The 22,362-nt window shown below is 37.3% G+C and overlaps 2 protein-coding genes across 2 annotated transcripts in view; both read left to right on the forward strand.

Annotated features, from left to right (window-relative positions):
• The first annotated feature begins 256 nt into the window (after positions 1–256).
• On the forward strand, positions 257–4,048 carry LOC125801728 (small integral membrane protein 44). Its single transcript, XM_049478962.1, has 3 exons — positions 257–875; positions 2,260–2,550; positions 2,691–4,048. Exons 2-3 carry the CDS (start codon positions 2,343–2,345, stop codon positions 2,924–2,926), a joined length of 444 nt encoding a protein of 147 aa, XP_049334919.1. The 5' UTR covers positions 257–875; positions 2,260–2,342; the 3' UTR covers positions 2,927–4,048.
• A 1,665-nt stretch (positions 4,049–5,713) lies between these two features.
• Positions 5,714–22,362, forward strand: part of LOC103021361 (myomegalin) — a 116,759-nt gene continuing 100,110 nt past the window's right edge. Inside the window, exons 1-4 of the mRNA XM_022679285.2 lie at positions 5,714–5,949; positions 10,096–10,151; positions 11,081–11,148; positions 20,944–21,054. Of these exons, the coding sequence (XP_022535006.2) occupies positions 5,900–5,949; positions 10,096–10,151; positions 11,081–11,148; positions 20,944–21,054 (285 nt within the window). The 5' untranslated portion in view covers positions 5,714–5,899. The remainder of the gene's footprint in view (positions 5,950–10,095; positions 10,152–11,080; positions 11,149–20,943; positions 21,055–22,362) is intronic.

Below are 22,362 nucleotides of genomic sequence, written 5' to 3' on the forward strand. Positions count from 1 at the left end.
ATATTGTTTCAAATGTGTACTTTAGTAAAAACTGGCCTGGAAAAAGGATGGTTTTGCATATATGCAGATGGATAAAAGTGCATGGAAAATATAATAATTGAAAATGACACTTTTAATACAGTGTCTTACTACAACAATAACTCAAATAAAAAGGAACTACTTTTGTAGTAATCAGTAAAAAAAACTGATGAACTGAGATGGTGATTTGAGGTGGTTTAATTGGGATGAGCTGGAGCTTCACAGCGTGAAGGAAAAGCAGCAACTATTGTTCAGCACCTCCAGAAACTCCTTCAAGTCGCTAAGAAAACTATTCCAGGTTACTCTCCCTCATGAAGACACTGATTAAAATAAGAGTGTGCAGATCTGTCCTCAAAGATAAATGTGATATTTTGAAGAATCTAAAAAGTCCCTTCGGTCCAATTCTAATAGACAATACATATTAAAATTAATTTATTAATAGTTTTACCCCTAAAAGTGACCGTTGGGTATAAATGCTGTAAAAATGTAAAATGCTGGTTGGGTGTTAACTTTGGTACAGCAGTGCGGTCATTGTGTTTGCTAATTGTTAGAGATGAGTAGTGCTGGGCTGGCTAAGCTCCACCTGCTAAAGGGTAATATCTGCAGATAAGCCCTCTGACCTTGAGGTGCTTAGCCAATCACAGCAGCAAATCCATAGCCCAGGTATAAGCATTAAGCCGGGAACACTGAACGATAACTGTCTCATATATTTACATAAAGTACATACAATTAAACAACTTTAAATAAAAAAAATTGAGAAGAAACTTAATTGAGACGATCTGAAGGTTGGGATTGTGCCATTTGTTCCAGAAGGATGGAAGACGCTTTGATACTGGAATCTTCAGTTCATTATTGAGGTAGGTATACACCCTCTCAGAGGTTCTCTTTCCTGGTTTCAGAATAGACTGTGCTGCACATTTTAGTGCTTTTCTGATCTAAACACACTGAAAGTGTTACTACAGTAACAGGATTGAGAACCATTGTACTATACTATTAGTTTCACATTTTTTTATATTCTGCATAATTTTCACACAAATCCTAAAAATCCAACGCAAGAGACAAAAAAATTTGACTTAATCATTTATTTATTAAGGAAAATTATGCATTATTACATATCAGTGATTGGCAAAAGTACATTTGTGTTCAGTATCACAAATTTTAGCCCATTCCTTTGCAGGTATAATTTAGAAATAATTTCTCTATTACTGATGGCAAACCATTCTGCCCCTGATGCAGCAAAACAGGCCCAAACTGTGATTCTACCACCACCATGTTTCTCCGATAGTATAAGGTTTATATGCTGGAATGCAGTGTTTTCCTTTTTCTAAACATCCCTTTTTTAATTAAATCAAAAAGATTGGAATCGACTTCTAAAATTCTTTGTCACTAGTTGTGTTTCTCACTGGTTGTATTGGTCTTGACTTGAACTTTCCAGTCTTGGTCTTGAGTTGGACTTGTCTTCTAACAGTCTTGGTCTTAATTTGGTCTCGCCTTCTGAAAATCCTGTTCTTGATTTAGACTTGAATACTAAAAGTCTTGGTCTTGATTCAGACTTGATTTTAAACATCTTGGTCTTGAGTGGGTTCGTCTACTAAAAGTCTTGGTCTTGATTTTGACTCAACTCCTTGACTCAACTCTTGGTCTTAATTTAGACTTAAATACTAAAAGTATTGGTATTAACTTGGAATCATATACTAAAAGTCTTGGTCTTGATTCTGACTCAACTACTAAAAGGCTTGATCTTGACTCAGACTTGATCATTAAAAGTCTTGGTCTTGACTCTGACTCGACTACTAAAAGTCTTGGTCTTGACTCGGACTCAACTACTAAAATCTTGGTCTTGACTCAGACTCGACTACTAAAATCTTGGTCTTGACATGGACTCAAATACTAAAAGCCTTGGTCTTGACTTGGACTCGACTACTTAAAGACTTGGTTTTGACTCGGACTTGACTAATAGAAATCTTGGCCTTGACTTGGACTCAACTAGACAAAATATTGGTTTTGAGTCAGACTCATATACTGAAAGTCTTGGCTTTGACTTGTACTTGACAACTAAAAGGTCTTGACTTTGACTCAGTGTTTCCTGGCCTTGGTTTAGACTCTTACTCAGCTACTTAAAATTGTGGACTTGACTCTGACTTTGTGTGTCTTGAGTGTGAATAGTGTGTGCTAGACTACAGTGTGTAATAAATCATTTTCTCAAAATAAACTAATTTCCTTTCTCGATATATTTGACAGGACACTACAATGCTATAAAGCAGGACTCAGGTCAGCAGAGGTCACCCTGACCTGCACCCCCTCCTTACTGCACATCCTTCACCATGGCAGGACACGGTCTTCATGAGACGCCTCCTACCGTTCCCCCGGTTGAAAATGAGGTGTTCTTTGAGAGCTACATCCCACCTGCCCGGGACGCCATTCACCTGCCCATACACGTCCTCTACATGCTCCTCGCCACCATCGTCATCTTCATGACCCTCTACGCCATCATTGGTCACCTAATCAAAGACCTGATCCATGATGTGGCAGGTAATGTTATTAGATTAAATTCACACTTCTACCATAAGGTATACCATCTTAACAAAGGTATCCCCTGAAGTAATACATTATGAGAACATGAGATAACCTCCAGCATGGCTGCCACATATCTTTTTCTCAATCTTTTTCAGATTTGGTGTTTGGAGAGCAGCCAGAGGAGGTGCAGGTGAACTTCTTGGAGGCGAAGGATAAGTTCATGGCAGACTGGTGCCCGGAGACCACCCCAGAACTTGAGGCTCTTGCCCGTGCTGAGGAGATCAAGGTGGTCATGGAGGGCAACACCCGGGGCCCGGCGATCTGGGTCATCTCAGATGAACCACGCCCCCCCCGCACTGGACCACGCGTGGCATTTGGCAAAAACACATAAGCAGACTTTGGCTTCTTTCAGACACACACTGTCTACTCTGTAAATACGTTTTTCCACAAATATTCTATATATTATCTTATATTATCTGTATTATTCTATTTGCTATATATAACAATTAAAAAAATAGGGTACAACTTTCTGTACTTTCTTCATTCTTTTATTACATATTATAAAACTTCACTTACTCTCGTTTGTGTTCTGTGCATAAGGATAACAATCAGTACTAAATGAAAGAAAAAATGTAAAATGGTTACAGCTATCCAATTTCAAAACACCAGCGAGAGTTATCTGCGCCACTTGCCCCTCCCCAGGGTTGCCAGGTTATTAGGTTGTCACACAGTGGCATATGAGGAGGAGTCAGTTATACTCTGTGCTGATCAACGAATGTACTAGTGCATCTAAAAAAAACTTAATAGCATTGAAAAGTTCCTTTATTACAGTATTTCTGTCAAAATGTGTTTTTTTTTTTTATTGTTGATGATTATGGCTTACAGCCAATGACAATCCAAAAATCAGTGTCTCAGAAAATCAATTTTCTAAATGCTTAGATACTTAGAAGCAGGAAATTACATGGAAAAACAGAAAGATGGAAAATGGGTGGGGCTGTTTGAATAAACAGATACAGACACAGATGCTGCTTCCTTCAGAGTCCCAATGAACAGTTCTATAGCTTCAGCTGTTTCCTACCATTTAACAGATTTTCCCATGAGCCAGTTTCCAAACAGTGACACAGCTTAAACAACTCATTACATAGCAGCTTAGTCATGCTAGTTGTTCTGGTGAATCAGCTTGGTTTCGCTGGTCATGATGATAGAGCAGTTTATTGCATGTATTATTATCACATACAGCTCTGAAAAAATGAAGAGACCACTTCAGTTTCTGAATCAGTTTCTCTGATATTGTTTTTAATCACAGTTTTCATTGTTCTGATCAAACTCAGGCAGCTTTCCTTAATTTTTTGTACAAGGTTTCTATTCCAAAGATGGTACAAAACTCATGTGACTTTAAAAATCATGTTTCAAAGTATGGAGTGAATTTTGTGCCAAAAGTTTTACACAAAAAAAATAAATCCGCAATCAAAATGTTAGGAATCAAAAGCAAAAATTGTATGTTACAAATTCAAAAGAGAAAAAATATATAGCAAATATATATTTTTAAATATACTTGGTTATTTTATTATCCTTTGCAGTTATTTGAAAATTATTTCAGTTTGGTCTTTGCTTTTATTTTTGTGTTTTTGTGAATTTTCTGTGGATTTTTTTGGATTTTTCTGTTAAAGACTTTTGCTTCTGGAATCCCTCTTTTGCTTCTGCTTCAGTTTTTTGCTTCTGAGTTTTGGCACAGTTTTCACGGGTGGGCGGGGCTTAGAAGAAGGGGTTCCCCTTGAATCTCCATTGGTCAGCTGGTTCTGGACTGGCGGGTTCCCTGAACCCTCGTCTGAGACTGACCACGCCCCCAAACACCCACCAGCTTCAAGCGTCCTTCCAAACACGGAGTGAACAGCAGCTTCCAGCAAACAGCAACAGCAGCAGATACTTTTACAATTAAATATTATTACACAAAATTCACTCCATACAAAGCAAATCCACTAATTATTTATATACTGGAACCCACTCCTGTTACTGGCACTTACTACTGTTACTGGAACTCACTCCTGTTACTGGCACTTACTACTGTTACTGGAACTCACTCCTGTTACTGGCACTCATTCCTGTTACTTTTTATGTTTTGAGTAACAGGAATTAAAGTCACATGAACAAGTTTTTAGCATAGAATTAGCAAAAACAAGAAAAATAGCACAATGGTGGCTATGCTAGATATGAGCACATTCTAGTCTCAAAATTTGTATTTTAAAAATAAACAAAGTAAGGTCTAAGAAATAATTTAGGTAAAAGGACAGGGTGCTGAGATTGACCTCCTCATTTATAATTACAATAAGATCAAATATACAGAAAAACAAATAAGGGAACTTAATTTTGGTCTTTTCATGGTCTTTAGAAGAACCAGCTGATGTCACTTCCTGTTGTAGATGTGACTGTTATGGTAACAGGACTGAGTGAAATCCAGGGACACAACTAAAATGTGTATTTTAACCTAAATATTACGGATTTGTTATGAAAAAAATATATATTTTTAAAGCATAGATTGGATTCGGAGTCACACAACATTGCAAAATAAAATTGCATCTCTGAAGGATTTTATTTTATTTTAATTATTGTTCATGGTAAAGTTTATAGTTAAAGAATGGGGACAGGTAACAAATGCTATTTTTTTTAGTGTTGTAAGTAGTTATTATTTATGTTTTTAATTACATATCTTGCTTAAATATTACGGATTTATTATGAAAAAAATATGTGTTAAGCATAGATAGGATTTGAGTCACACAACAAAAAAAAGGATTTTATTTCTATTTTCATTATATTTCATGTTAAAATCTATAGTTAGAGAGTGGGGACAGATATCAAATGCTATTTTTTCAGTATTTTAATTCATTTTATAAATGTATTTATTTACATATCTTACGTTTGCAATTATTTTAATGTAAAGACACTATGCATAATAATAAAATATATTTTAAAGTTATTTTGTGTGCACATACATGTCATTTCCTGGGGACAGTAATGGCACCCATTCGGTGGAATGGTCCACCTGCCTAATTGAGGTCATGTGTAACCCACATCCACAGAACAGAGCAGCGCGCGCCACAGCTCGCTCTCCCTCGCCTGCTGCATGTAGGACAGGGCAAACCAGAGGGGGCGCGAGCAGCATCCGCGCGCACTCCGCACCGCACCGCACGCGCTCGCTCACTCCCACTCTGCAGCGGCATCCCTCGAGCTCGAGCTCCTGCAGCCACACGGAGATGAGCAGAGCCCGGGCGCGAGCCGCGTCACCGTCGCTCGTGCGTGAGGAGGAGATATAGGGGACGCGTTTGGACGCACGAGGATGTAGCGGAGTGGCGCACGAGAGCACAGAATGGAGTGGACGGACGATTCGGGGGAACCGAGCTGGCTGGACCCGGAGAGGTACTGAAGGGGGGTGAATGGGGGGGTCTATAGCAGGATAGCAGGTGTGGGGGTGATGAGGATGAGGATGCTGATGATTGTGATGGATGATGAGGATGGAGGGCAGGAATCAAAGACAAAGGACCGGAATATATTAGCCTATATATTTATTGTCGAGACTGGATGCTATATGTGTTCTGGGTTGTAGTTCTGATCTAGTAAAGGCCTATCTTTATCACACTGGTGGTAAACAGACTGGTGGGACTGGGAGCACTGGTGCATCTCCCCCCTATATGCCCCCCACTGCCTTTCTATTCCATCACCACCTTCCACTAACCCAATACAGGCCATCAGCCCGCCCGCGTGATTGATCGATCGATCGATTGGTCTATAGGACAGCTGCTCGCCCGCGAGCGCCCGTCACGTGACTCGAGGTGTGTGTAAAATATGGCGTGCTGCTGGTGTTTGGATGTTGAGGGGGTGAGGTGGACGTTTAAAGGGCCAACAGCCTGTATTCCCTCATGTGCTTTAGTGCATTGTTACACCTCCATCATGTGCCACATCTACAGCTCTGGGAAAAAAAAGAGACCACTTTAGTTTCTGAATCGGTTTCTCTGATTTCGCTATTTATAGGTACATGTTGTAGTAAAAAAAAAGAACATTGTTGAGTTCAGAAATCAATATTTTGTGGAACAACCCTGGTTTTTAATCACAGTTTTCATGCATCTTGGCATCATGTTCTCCTCCAGCAGTCTTACACACTGCTTTTGGATAACTTTATTCCTTTACTCCTGGTGCAAAAATTAAAGCGGTTCAGTTTGGTTTGATGACATGTGATGTGATTATCCATCTTCCTCCTAGATAGAGGGGTTTGTATATGATTAGAGAAGAGAGGGAGAGATAGAAATTAGTACATAAAGAGTTCTGTTCTCATGTTTCTCCAGATAGCGTTTGAGCATTTGACTCCACAGAGCTACTGTCACTCCAGAGTAGCTAGCGAGCTGTACAGGTATGCTTCTTTGGCAGTCCTGTTCTAGCTGTATGTTGATGTAAAAATGCATACCAGAGGGGAAATTAAAATCAGTACACCAGATAAACCGATATACCGCCCAGCACTAGCTAGGTGGTTGCTAAGGTGTTGCAAATAAGACAGTTATTGTGTCACATCATATTAAAATGTTGGGGGCGTGTGGGGGATTGTTGGGAGGCGGATGGTTTGCAGAAGGGGCACCCACTATATTCACTGCACGCCACTGGTTGTTGGTTGTTAAGATTGTTGTTGGGTGGCTGCTAAGGTACTGCTGTAATATCATTGTTGTTTAGCTGTTGCTAGGTTGCTGCTAAGCTGTTGTTATGATATTGTAGTTGGTTGTTAAAAGTTTTCTAGGTGGTTTCTAAGGTAATGCTATACTATCATTGTTTGTTGTTTAGCTGTTGCTAGGTTGCTGCTTAGGTGTTGTTATGCTATACCTGTTGGCTGCTAAGGTGTTGTTCTGTGTTTGCTTATGTGTAACAATGTAGTTGCTTTGGTAAAAGGTTAGTTGTTGCTAAGATATTGCCTTATGTTTCTATGGTATAGCTGTTAGTTCCAAAGGTCTTGCAATGTGGTTAAATTTGACATTTATTTTGATATTATACTATTAAAATACTCCGCTTTAAAAAAGAGACTGGGCAAAATGACCTAAATTTATTCTTAGACCTTATTTGTTTATTTTTAAAATAAAAAAATTGGGAAAATCACTGTAATGTGCTCAGTGTCCTCAGGCTATTAGCATAGCCACCATTTAGCTATTTTTCATGTTTTTGCTAAAAGAACATTCCTGTTACTTTTAGTCATGTTATTCTTAACATAAAAGGTAACAGGACTGAGTGCCAGTCACAGGACTGAGTGCCAGTATCAGGACTGAGTGTCAGTAACAGGACTGAGTGCCAGTAACAGGACTGAGTGTCAGTAACAGGACTGAGTGCCAGTAACAGGACTGAGTGTCAGTAACAGGACTGAGAAATCAAAGGAATAAGTGAACTTGCTTTTGAATGTTTTTTAAATGTCACATGAGTTTTGGTAACAGGAATGAGTACACTCTTACCATCTTTGCCTAGAAATTAAAAATTTTAAATTAAAAACTTAAAAATTAAGTTAAGCTGTCTGAGTTTGACCTGTACATATTTTAAATAGTTAAATATATGTGTTATTCGATTCAGAGTAAAACAAAATATTTGGAAGAGTTACAGCTAGTAAATGGCACCCATTTTTTGGAATGGCCCATTACTATTTTGGTTTTGTTTGCTTGTTTGTCTGGGGGTTTTTTTTTTCCTTGTTCTTTTGTTAGTTGATACACACATTCTTATTGTAATGTGTAAAATTTGTTATTAATTTTTAAAAATGTGCCCACTTATTTCAGGAGCTGTTAGGGTGCAACTGTTTTAACATGAGCAGTCATGTGAAGAGAGGCAGGAAGCGTTACAAAATAAATAAATAAACTCACACATATCGTGTACTTTTACTTTGGTAAAATCGTACAAAAAAGAAAGACAAACTTAAAAAAATTGGTACCACTTTAAAATGAGACTACCTTCATAAAGGGGTAATGAATGGTTTATAAAGGAGATTATTAATGGTTATTAATTGGGCTGCAAATACTTTAAAACTCATGAATAAGCACTTAATCAATAAATAACAACATAGATAATAGATAATAGTGATTCCACACTAATTTCTACTGTCAAACCTCAGATCTTTCCAGATACTGATCTTACTTTGTGTTTTCCATCCATCAGCATTAAACTTGTTATATTAATATATTTGTAAGTATGTTTAACTATTTACTATAAATTAAATTACTCAGTTGAATTAAATGACTAAGCAAACAACGGATCACTGTTGCCTTTTCAATTAATGTGTTGTCACTGATTTTTTGTGGTTTTAAGGCATTTACAACCTAATCAACAATACTTAATAATCTAATTTATAAACCATTTATGAACCCTTTATAAGAGTAGTCTTATTTTAAAGTGGTACCAAAAAATCTCTTTACAAACTGGAGGATGATCCTGGCTGATGTGTATCTGGTGTCTTAGGCTGATGACACTAATGTGTGTCATGATCTCAACATTAAATGGAATTGTGTTCAGGGTTATTTAAAGACAGGATCTCAGTCTGGGTCAGCATTCTTACTGATAAGGTGGATAAATGTGCTTCATTGTCTTCAGTCTGAGCTCTCAGACCCAGTCCTGAATGGGCCAGTGTCACTGTTATTGCTGTTTAGCTGAGGTAGAGAATGTCATTGGGTCATGCTCTGAGGATTATCAGTTTAAATCTCAGATCATGCTGTTTTCCATCAGCAGCCAGAGTCCGAGAGAGCACAGTTGGCCATGCTCTCTCTGGATGAGGATATGGTGCTCTCTCTTAGTGTGATGTTGGTCAACATAGGCATCTGTTAGCTGAAGTGTCAGAGCTGGGAATCTGCGCTATCCTCCGAACATGCTGGATACTCAATGATGCTGCTTCAGCGACAGCTGGAAAAGAGGCGGAGTCTGACTTCATATGTATCGGAGAAGGCATGCACTAGCCCTTATTTTGCTAGAGTTAGGGGCAGAGGGAAATACAGCTCTGGAAAAAAATAAGCCACCACTTAAAAATAACGAGTTTCTTTGATTTTACCAAATTGAAAACCTCTGGAATATAATCAAGAGGAAGATGGATGATCACAAGCCATCAAACCAAGCTGAACTGCTTGAATTTTTGCACCAGGAGTAAAGGCATAAAGTTATGCAAAAGCAGTGTGTAAGACTGGTGGAGGAGAACATTCCAAGATGCATAAAAATTGTAATTAAAAACCAGGGTTATTCCACCAAATATTGATTTCTGAACTCTTAAAACTTTATGAAAAATACAAAATAATACAAAATATTTTTTTATTTGTTTTATTTGAGATCTGAAAGCTCTGCATTTTTTTTATTATTCCAGCCGTTTCTCATTTTCTGCAAATAAATGATCTAAATTACAATATTTTTAGGGTCTTTCAGTGTATTTTCTATTGAGATCTTGGAGCAACACACATTGCCTTTAGTCATTTTTGTATAAAATAGTTATAAATATATTAATATTTACTATGTATTGCCCAGTACTGATTATGTGTGTGTTTACCTGTTGTTATTTATTTACAGGTCATGTGTTGTTGATCAAGAAGGCAACGTGTGCAGGAACACAGGTCACATGACAGGTAAGCTCACACACATTGTCGTAGAGCAATTACACTGGACTGATAATAAGAATATTACTAATTATTAAAAAAAAAATGAATTTGATTAATCACAGTAAATCACACTTTTTCTTCTCCTTACTATACTAAGCTTGCAATTAATCTGGAAACTTTAACATTTTCATTTAGTTTTAATTTAAAAAGCTACCCCTAAACCCTAAACTATATATATATTTTTTCCATTAGTAGCTGAGATGTGTTCCTTTAAAGTAATAAAACATACCAGTCCTGATTCTTTTTTTATAAATATTTTCTAACTTTTTAAAAAACACTTTTATTGTGGTATTTCCACCTCTGCAGCGCCCTCTCAGATTCAACTGTGCTATAGGCGAGGATAATGTTTACGCGTACTTTGGTATGCAGACACATCAGAATATGCAGATCAGTCAATCAATAATACCTCCCCGCAGCTGACGTCCAACCATCTGCGTTTTACCGCTATCAGAGACACACTGCTGCTGCAGCAGCTCAGCCAATAAGCTCTTCCCCCTGCTCCGCCTCTGAACCCCAGAACTACCTTTGAGCACATAACACTACACTATTAGATTTATCTCCCTCCCCAAAATACAGAGAAATACCAGCATTAACTTTGTTGTAATCACAAAATATTGTTGTAATTAATACAAAATCATAATATTCTAAAATGAATAAAACCACTTACATAAATATAAAGTTTCCATTCAATCTGTATTTACATTTAAATATCCACTATTGAATACTTACGTCTTAAGAAGAAGAAGTGGAATTAATCGATTGACTATTTACAACATGAATTTATTATTTTTTTTATATGTTCTATTTTCTCATTTAATTTTTAAAATATAATGTTGATATAAATATAAAATGTGAGAATATAAGATGCCAATTATTTTTTATCTGGTATTTTTTAGATTATTTGGGCAGTGATGCAGATAAAGCACCACCACTTCAGGTTCACACGCTGAGGGAATTCGAACAGGTGAGCATCTCCAATTTCTCTTTATTATTATTATTAATTATTATTATTATAGTCTCAGGTTTAAAAAACATATATAGATGTATTAAACCATGTTTGATATGTGCATTGCTCTACATCAGGGGTTCTTACCCCAGTGGGGTTCTGACACTGTCTCTGAGGGGTTGTGAGGGGATGCTACACCCTCAGTAGTGTGTATGTGACTGTAACTCATGAAGTTCATCAAAATGCAGCTCAAACAAAAATAATAAATTATGACCACTATCTGTACTGAACTTTTATTTTACTAATTTTATTTGACCAAGGCACAATATCTCCAGCAACCAGTGCCACTATAGGGACCGTAGGAAAAATACCTTACCGATGGTAAAATATATGTATACATTTCTTTCTATTGTACCATTGGTCTGACAACACAGGGCCACATTTTGGAATGTTAAACTGATTTCTTCATTACTCATTGTGTCCTGTATTTTTCCTGTATTTTTCCAGAATTGTGCTGCAACCTTGGTGAAAAATAATCATGTAAAATTTAATTTTGGTAAATCAAAAGTGAATTTCAATAAATAAAGAAGAGGTTAAAGTTTTAGTTTGTTGCTTCATCATTTGAAAAAGAAACTGCAGCTGTTTTTACTTGTATTATTCGAATTATTTATCTCTTTATTTTTTTGCTTTACATTTTTTCCACTTATACGTTTTATTCTGAATTACTTAATTTCTTCCCAATTAAATCTTTTTTTTAAATCTTTTTTTTTTTAATCTTTTATTATTTAACTTGTATAAGTCTCTTATTTTAGTTTACCTGTTTAAATGCTTAATACTTAATTTGTATTAGTTTTTCAGTCCCTTTAACTTTTAAATGCTCGGCTGCATTGAAAATGAGGGTCACACTAAATGTATTACAGAGTAAAAATAAAAGTGGATTAATTGATTGGTTGATTGACTCAAAATAGCTGATGTTAAGCTGTTAGTTAGACACAGATAGTACTGTATTTGGAAGTTGAACAAGTAGCATCATGCTATCTCTGTCACCATCCAGTGGCTGTTTGTGAGAAAGCATTTATTTTCCTGCCTCTGTTCTCAGTAATGTACAGAATTTATCACCTCAGTTTTAAAAGAGCTGACAGACTAAGACCACCCCGACACTTCATGACCAGCAGCTGCAGGTTATTGATTGTTGTTGTGATGGTTTTAATGTGCAGTTTAACTGTGGATTACTGTATCTACGGTTTTTTAAAAAGTCTAAAAGGTCTTAAATTGCTTTAAAATGCCTTAATGTTTCTTAAATGTATTAGATATGCCACAGACAGAATATATAATCTTGGTTTTATTTTGTATTTGTTGTTTTTCACTATTTTGCCAGACTTAACTTAGCCTTAGAGGGGCGCTATTTTCAGGTACATTAAGTATAGGTAGCTTAAGGCTGGGGCCGGGGAAAAAAAGTAAAAAATTATGTAATCAATCACCTTTTCCAACAAGAAGGATGCCCTGTAGGGCATTTTATGGCATGAAGGCACTACGGTAAGGGTGGTTGCCCCTCCTGCCCCCCATTAAGCCACCCAGACGGTAGCTTACATGGTACTTATTTTTGTTTTCTGTTCAAAACTGTTAATATGTGTTTGTGTGAAATATTGGCTTACTGTAAAGTTAGAGTAAAATTAATATTGGTGTTTTTTGCCATTTTGCTAGTGTTATTAAACATTGTCTTAAATCAGTTTTTAAAATGTCTTAAAAATCCCCTCCTGGAGATACCCTGCATTATTCTACAATAAATACAGGTGTGAAAACACCAGTAGTGCTATTCTAGTCATAATTGTACTTCAGCAGTGCTATTCCAATCATACATTTATTTCAAGCAACTTTTTTTTGTCTTCTTTTTCCAATTTTCTCTTTTTTTTACGATTAAACTAGGGCAATTGTTCCACCCATTCAGCTGCTACTTAGCTGTAGGACATGTGATGTCAGCCACCGCCTCTTTTTGAACTGCTGCTCATGCAGCATTACCAACCCTGCAGGCATTATTAGACGTTATCCTGACGTACAGTTTTCGTCATCTGATGTCATGACCTACATTCAACCTGAAATTAACGTCTGTTGACATTGGTGGCCAGCTGGGAAGTAGCATCACAGCGCACTCGGAGGAAAGCGCAGCGACTCGGTTCTTATACATCAGCTCACAGATGCCTTATGCTGATCAACATCACCCTTTGGATTGATAAGGGGAAAGAAAGAGCACCATCTACTGTACCCACCCAGAGAGAGTAAGGCCAATTGTGCTCTCTCGTGGCTCCGGCAGCTGATGGCAAGCTGCATGACCGGGATTCAAACCGGCGTTCTCCTGATCATAGTGGTAGCGCCTAAGTTTGCTGGACTACTTGCCGCCCCCCAGCAACTCTTTTTTAACGATAAATATACTTAAACAGTGCAATTTTAGTTAATAATTTCCACAGCAGTGCTACTAAAATCACATGTGAGTAAAACTTACACAGAGAAACAAACAGATGCTAAAGTCATATCTTTCTGCTAGTGTAGAGCCTAAAAATTAACCTAAACTTGCCGTTTGTTTGCTCTTTAATGTCTCTCTCCATTCTCTAATGCCCAATCCTTAGTTTAGGAAAAGGAAGGAGTTTAACTTTTCAGAATAAATTATTTAGTATTTTTTTCTTTATTTTCTGTTCATCCCCAATCAAAACAGATGTAAAACACTATCAGTAATGCAGAAGGCAGCATTGGATAATGATTCACAAATTAATTAACCCTTGTCTAATGTAATGACCGAGCTGAAACTAGAAATTGTCACTAGTAATGTGGTCTGTACATCTCGAGTACAGACCTCAGTGCTATTTTAGTCAGACAGGAGGCGCTCTGTTCTTTTTCTTCATTAAAATAAAAGCATTTGAGGGGTCTAGATTGATATGGTGGTGGGTGGGGGGAGGGCTGTTTTTAGTGCACACTGATGTTTCAGCAGATGTACGCTGGATGTTCCCCCAGGGCAGGGCAGATGATGTAATTCTCTGGGTGGTGAGAGAGACTCAGCCTGGCCTTGATCAATAATTCAGAGGCTGGAACAGAAGAACAGAATGGGTGATGTCAGATTAGAGAAAAAGTAGACGAGAACAGAGGAGAATGGGATGTAAACGCTGAGATGTTGTTTTAGATGACATTAAGTATAGAGATGTCCAGGGCGCTGAGTGGTCATCCGTCGAAAGCGCTGCCACTATGATCGGGAGATTGCTGGTTCGAATCCTGTTCATGTAGCTTGCCATCAGCTGCGGGAGCCCTGAAAAAGCACAATTGGTCTTGCTCTCTCTGCGTGCGCTCTCTCCCCTCATCACTCCTAGGGTGATGTGGATCAGCACAAGGCTGCGTCTGTGAGCTGATGTATCAGAACCGAGTCGCTTCGCTTTGCAGCAATTATGCATCAACAGCATTTCAAAAAGAGGCTGTTTTCACATGTACCGGAGGAGGCATGTGCTAGTCTTCACCCTCCTGGTGTTGAGGCATAAGGGGAGTCTTAAGGGGTAATTGGCTGTGTAAATTGTGGAGAATTTGGGATAAAAATGATAAATAAAATTATTTTAAAAAAAGGGATAGGGATGTCCCTGATCTGATCACGTGACTGGAAATCAAGAGTGATCACATCATTTTTAAAGGATCTGAATCAAGTGGATCACTGATGTATCATATTTCTATGAGTGTAAGTTGACAGTTCAGGCAACATGAGGCAAGGAAGGCCAGGAAATATAGAAAACATAGAAAAGGCTGAGCGATATGGATAAAAAAAAACATATCTCTATGTTTTTCTGAATGCCAATATTGACATACACATGGAGTGAAAAAGAATTTGCCCCTTGGAGATTTCTTTTTTTCTTTTGTTTTTGGCAAGCTGCATTGAACCAGCGATCTCCCACTCATAGTGTCAGCACTTTAAGACTTTTAAGACTTTTAAATACTGCTTTTATCAGGATATTACTGTGTCACGATTTATTGTATAGTATGACCAAAAATGTGTATGACTGTATTTTCAAGATTCTGACGGTTTTACAGTATATCACTGTATTTTAATTAAATTTTATCATTTATATACTGTTAGGAGTGTGTATCAGTGGCGGATGCTGGTCTTTCAAGGAGGGGAAGCTCAATTTCGGCCTACATCTTAACATATGTAGTTTTATTTATACAAAAATTCTACTCTCCCTGAGATTTTTTTTTTGTAAGCAAAAGGCATTATTTTCAAGTTTTCAATACACAACAAAAAGGTACCCATTCTTTACATTGAACAATTACATAAAAAATTGTCCTTGAGTAATCCCTTTATTAATTTAAATTATTTTAATTATTTTTAATGATAACACAATACTTACTACTGGCCCTTGTTCATTTATGTCCTGAGATAGTTTCATCAAGAGGAATGGCCATCAGTACATTTTATTTGTTACAGCACTTCCAGTCAGCCAGCTCACTTTATCATACCAGAACAGCTGAAAATACCTGTTACTTTTCCCCACCTTTTACACCAAATTAATCTGAGCAGTTGATCTGCCCTCCTGTTTAACTCTAAGTTTTTCTTCGTAAGGAAGACTATCAAATGGCTTCTCCAAAATCCGTCCAAAACATTAAAACTGTCTGACATTATGTGCAGTTTGCACTGGCGCGAGGCTAGTGTGAAGTGTGTCCGTGTTTTACACTAAAAGATCGCTGATTCGCTCATTTCGCTGTCAATCAAAAAGGGACTCCGCCTCAGACAGATCATCCAATCATCATGCAGAATCTGAGCGTCCGGGCCGGCCGAGGCCAGCCCACTGCCCCATAGACCCCCAGAGACGCTGAGCGTCCGATGGGCGGGACAAAGCCCAGCATTTATCCAATAACTCGTCTCGTTTCGCCGCGCGCTTTGCTCCGCTATTGAGCTCTGTGGACGCTCAGCGTCCGCACTGTTTAAAACAGCGCTGTGAAGCTGCGGGAATGAGTGAGAGGAAAGCCGCGGCGTTACCAGTGATAAGATTCTGAACTAAGTTCAGCGCGTTGTAGCGCATATTTAATCAGTAACATGTACACACTATTGTATATATTTAATCACTTATTTTTTTTACATTTTAGGGGAAGCTGAGCTTCCCTTGCAGTCTTAGAGCAATCGCCACTGGTGTATAATATAAAACATTAAGGCTTTAAATTAAGGCTTTGATTACTATTGGGTTTACTTTGTCCCACAAAACTTTACAAAATATATGAAGAAATCAGACTTTATTATCAGAGAAACAGATGAAGAATGCAAACAATAGACCTTAAAAAGAGATATGCTAACAACTTTAACACTGCTTGCTTTACTAAACAAAAAAAAAATAGTTCCATAAACACTATAAACAGAGCTAATATACTTAATGTTTAAGAATTCAAAAGAGATATTTCTCAAAAGCTCTAATGCACAAATTAGTTTGAAGTTTAAAATCCATTTACAATATATTATTATTGAAGCCATTAGAGGCATTACAGTATTTAAATCAGCCACAATTCCCTTCTTTCTCTAGTTACAAATACATTAAATTCAGTGTGCATTAAAATTATCCTTCAAGCTACAGTATTAATATATTTAAACAGGGCTATAGTTACTGCTCTTTTTTTAGTTTTTAGTTTTTTGCACCTCATATCCAGAGTTTCAGGGAGTTTTATCACTTGTGATGAATAAATGATTCTGTACTCAGGACCGTTTCTTGGCTCGTCTGAGGGACGAAAGAAACCTTTCTCCAAGCTGTGTTTCGATTGCGCAAATCTGTGTTTCGTCTCTTATCTCAGGGAATAATTGTTGTTTGCTATTGTTTTTATATTTTACTTGGATAAAAAAAAACACTCATACAGTGAGGAACAGCAGCAGGAGCTCCTCAGATAAAGTGCTGTTCTCATGTCACATAATGTTTCTCCAGGTAGGACAGAGCGAGATGAGCTTTTGACTCCACAGAGCTGAGCTTCCATTACTTCAGTATTAGCTTGTTATGCTAACTGGCTAGCATAAATTAGCAAGCTGTATATGCTTAAGTTTATAATGTCATACAGTGTCAGAAACTACTGTTTTGACTGTTTTGAGATTATTAGCGTTTTAGCTCTGGTACACAAATATAGAAGCAAATATCCTGCACTAAATATGTCCTGGTTAATTGAGAAACATAGTAAATTTGATCAATTTCCAGGCTGTTTCTGAGAATAGAAGCACAGATCATGTTAAGCTGCATGACATGTATGAGGGATGGTGTGGGTATTGACCCGTTTGGTGGAGGTTTGGTCCTCAGGTGCCAGAAGAAGCTTTTACCTCAATCTGAAGCCTGGGGGGAGTTACTCGGGGGGCGGGGATCAGGTTACAGTACTGATGCTGTCTCAGAAAGGGGCTCCATTAAGTGTCTCAGAGGATGTGGATCACTAAACACACATGCACACACACCACACACACACACATACTTAGAGACCAGAGGGGGCCGTTGATTTTGAGTTTTTGGTTCGTAAACTATACAATATTCAAACTCAAACTGCTGAAAAACGAAGTTGGTGACCCCTGCATACTATGTGCCTCAGCATCCGCTGAGAAACTGCTCTGCTAATTTGCATGGTCTACAACTTCATAGCTCAGTTGCTGTAGTTTCCAGTCTTTTCCACTATGTTATAATATCACTGATTACAATTACATGCATACCTGTCAAGTCTCCTGTTTTGGCTGGGAAACTACCGTATTTTACTCCTTTTTCCCGCCGCCCTACCGTATTAATATTTTCCCGTAAATTTCCCGTATTATATTAAAATGGAAAAAACTTTATTGTTGAGGGGACAGGGCACTGACCGCTGTGTGTCTCTTAACCAATCGTGGTGCCGGTTCAAGGAGAAAGTCCCGCCTTTCAGGAGAAACAGCCAATCAGGTTGCTGGTTTTGCAAAGCGCAGAAGAGGGTCAGTCAGTGTGGAAAAGCCCCGCCCCCCCGTCGCTGTGAGTTCAGGCAGCTAGTTGGATCAGCTGACGTTAAAACATATCTGGATATACGGAGATTTTTCTAAAAGAAAGGTAACGGAGCTAACCATGTAAAATGTGATGATATGTATCTGATAGCTGGTTAAAAATACTCGTCTGAATCAAAACACACAGATTAAACCTTTTAAAAAATGTAAAAAATTACAGCTTGTGACTCAGCTTAACTAGAAATGTGGAGAGGACCGAAATTAACTGAACTGATCAGGGGTGGAGTGATCAAAAGAAAGAAGTATTAATTAAAGATTATTAATTGTGTAGGCCCCTTAGGACTATTTTTTACTGATGGAATATATCTGGTCCGTGTCCTTTTGGTCCTTTTTGTAAAAGCTCATAATGCTATTTTTAGGTCACCAACAGTCATTTTGCAGAATTTGTGCACCCTTTGTTCAATTTTAAATCCATTAAAAAATCCAAAAAATATATCATATAAAAGAGTGCATTCCTGCCTAAAAAGACATGAAATCTTAACTTTTTTTTTAATACCTAGAAAAGGGTTTTTCATTTGGCTGTATTAAAAGAATGACAACAAAGATAGACCTATCAGACCTGTCAACAAAGATAGACCTATCAGATTCTGATAATCTAATTGTAGTGTGTAAGTGGTTCACATGTGGTTATTTTAGATTTTATGTAAACCTGTCTTAAAATGTAAGGAATGCTGAACCTCCGTTGGGCTGGTGGGACGGCTTTAAGCGGACGGCGGAAAATGTCCCTTATTTTTAAATCCAAAACTTGACAGGTATGTTTACATGCAGTCAAATAATCTGACTAATAGCTCAATCAGAATAGAGTGGTCCAATTGAGACCATTCCGACTTTTATTTTTAAGTAAAAAATATTTTCTAATTTCTTTTTTTTTTTTTTATACAACTTTCAGCAAGAAATAGATCAAATTAAACGGTTTTAATAATTGTGTTTTTTATTGAATGTATTTATGCATTTTTTTTGTTTATAAGATTATTCTTAAATTAGCTTATTCAGTCATCTGTTATTTAGGCAATATATCAACAGAGGGAGTGTGTTATTGCGAATAACATCACGGCTGTGATTTAGTCATAGGCACGAGCCGAAGAGCGTGATGTTATTCACGATAACACACAACTTCGAGTGTTCTATTGCTTTTATACATTTTTTTTTTTTACAAAATGAATGAAGAAAATAAATTAAAGAACCTCAAGAAATTCATAATGAATATGCTTTAATATGTACTGTGCCTTAAGCCAATAAGTAGTTCCAGCGATTAGAACACTTCTCAACCAATCAGATTGTGAGGTCGGAACTAACTGTTGTGTAATATTTGACATCTAACATGTTTCCCTCATGTAAAGTATTTTTGAAAGGGCTTTTATTTTGAAATCAATTATTTTGTTGTGACAGGTGGATTGAACACTGGCCAATGTGCTCATAACAAGGCCACGTGAATTATGGGAGTTGTTGGAGTGAGATGGATGGGAAATTTCATTTTGGAAGTCATGTGGTAATGATCGTGACCGGCGGTGTCTGGCTAGAAATGTCAGAGTTTTTTAGGCTCTTTAAAGAGATACTAAACCTTAAACTATATATTTTCATTAGCAGCTAAAATGTGTTCTCTTGAAATAATGAAACATAACAGTCTTGCGCTAACCTTTAAAAAAAAACTTTTATTGTGGTCATTTCTGCCTCTGCAGCGCCCTCTCAGGTTTAACTGTGCTATAGGCATGAGTGAAGTTTCTGTGTACTTTGGTATGCAGACACATCACAATATGCAAATCAGCCTATCAATAATAGCGCTATCAATAATACTGCTATAAGAGGCACACTGCTGCTGCTGCAGCTCTGCCAATCAGCTCTCCCTCCTGTCCCACCTCTAAACCCATACATCACCCAGTGCGTCTCCCAAACTTCCCCTTCCATTTTTATGCCTTTTTCAGCCTTTTTTCAGCTAAAATCAAGGAGTTTAGTGCCCCTTTAATAGAGAGCTCCCCTAGTGGCCAGTCGTGGACCTGCACCTACAGAAACCCACTAAATACATTGACGACAAAAGAGCACAAACAGACATACATAACTGTTGCTTTCATTCTGAATAGAGTGGTTTAGAGCGACTCCTCCTGAAGCTCTGACAGGAAGGGAAGGTCAGGAGGCGGAGTTTAGTGTGGTGCTTTAGGACTCTTTGGTTTGATGGGCTCTCAGCATGTTCCCTACCCCCCGTATCTCTCTCTCTCTGTATCTCTCTCTTTCTCTCTATATCTCTCTCTGTATCTCTCTCTCTCTCTCTCTCTCTCTCTCTCTCTCTCTCTCTCTCTCTGTATCTCTCTCTCTCTCTCTCTCTCTGTATCTCTCTCTCTCTCTCTCTCTCTCTCTCTGTATCTCTCTCTCTCTCTCTCTCTCTGGTGGGCGATCAGTTTACATATGGCTGGTGCCTGTGATGGTGTGGGGCATCTCCTGCCAGATATGGATTCCTGGGATGCCTCCCCCGGAGTAAAATAAGCCCTGGCCCTGTGCTCGCTGCCTCAGAGCGCACCATGACCTCACAGTGGACACAGCGCTGAGAGCCCGGGGCCGCACCGTGGCCCTTTAACAGCCTGTGTTTGTGTGTGTTTATTTAGTGTGTGTGAGTGTGTGTTAGTTCACTATGGGGCTGTAAATACAGATTTTTAGTTTTGTACACCCCCCCGTGCTTTTATTTTGTATTTTTTTAAATATAAATCTTGCGGCCATGTCGTCGAGCTGAGGGGGACAGGGGGGCGCGATGCCCCCCGAGGTGACCACACACTCCGGACATGTCTAACACTTACCGCACTCTCTCGCAGCACCTCAACGACCTGAAGAAGGAGAACTTCAGCCTCAAGCTCCGCATCTACTTCCTGGAGGAGAGGATCCAGCAGAAGTACGAGGACAACAGTGAAGATGTCTACAGAACGGTGAGTCGCCCCGGGGGAACGTGGGAAATGCAGTTTTTTTGTATGTGATTGTGTATTTGGGATCATTATCTAGATTAGGCCTGTCTGGATCATCATGTCAATGATTTATCATACAATATATGAACATAAGGAGAGCCCATTTACATGAATAAGCTGGTCTGTTGACTTTTTACATAATGTTTTGTGTTATTAATGATATTCAAAACACACTAGTCAAAATTATCCTAATTATTTTATAGAAAATAATAATAAGTTCATTGAATATTTTTATTTATAGACAACAAAGCAATGTATAATATTTTACTTATGTTTTAATAAATTAGAATGTTTCGTTTTTTTATTTCTAGATAAAATCAATCTATTTTACATGTTTAACAAAAGTAAGAATGTATCAATCTAATATATTTTACATGCGTGATAAAAGTCAGAATGTTTTAAATGACAATTTTTTTAATGTTAACCCAAAAATCTACCTATATTGTCCTGTTCATAATACTGATATATAATACAGATTTTTTAGTTTATAGACAAAAACAGTCATTTTCCGTTTTCATAAAATTCAGAATGTTTTCATTATTTAATTTCTAGACAAACACCAGCCTATAATCTTTACTTATGTTTATATAAGTTAGACAGTTATTTTTTTTATTTCTAGTCAAAATCCATCTAACATATTTACATGCTTAATAACAGTCACAATGTTTTAAATTTGAAAACAAAAATCTGCCTATGCTGTCCTGTTTATAATACTGATTTATAATACAGATTTTTTATTTATAATATTGTTTTTTGTCCCTAGACTTTGAAAAGATACTTTAAGTGTTTATAAAATTCAAATGATTTTAGTTTTTTATTTTTAAACAAACATCAACCTGTTTTACATCTTTTTTACAATTTTACATCTGTTTTATTAAGTTCGAAAGTTATATTTTTATTTCTAGACAAAAATCAATCTTATGTATTTTACATGTGTGATAAAAGTCGGAAAGTTTTAATTTTTATTTTTTTAATGTTAATCCAAAAAGTCTACCCATATTGTCCTGTTTATAATACTGATTTATAATACCGATGTTTTATTTATATTAGTGATTTATTTGTTTATAGACAAAAAGGTTATTTTATGTTTTCATTAAATTTAGATTTTTTTTTTTTTCTAGACAACCATCAACCCATAATTTACAAAGTTATTATTTTATTTCTCGACAAAAATCAATCTAATATATTGCAAGTGTAATCAGTCTAATTAAAGTCTGAATGTTGAAATGTCTAGACAGAATTTTTAAAGAGAATATTAGTTTTAAGTTCAGA

This window comes from Astyanax mexicanus, chromosome 4 (assembly GCF_023375975.1).
Source record: "Astyanax mexicanus isolate ESR-SI-001 chromosome 4, AstMex3_surface, whole genome shotgun sequence".
Lineage (NCBI taxonomy): Eukaryota > Metazoa > Chordata > Actinopteri > Characiformes > Acestrorhamphidae > Astyanax > Astyanax mexicanus.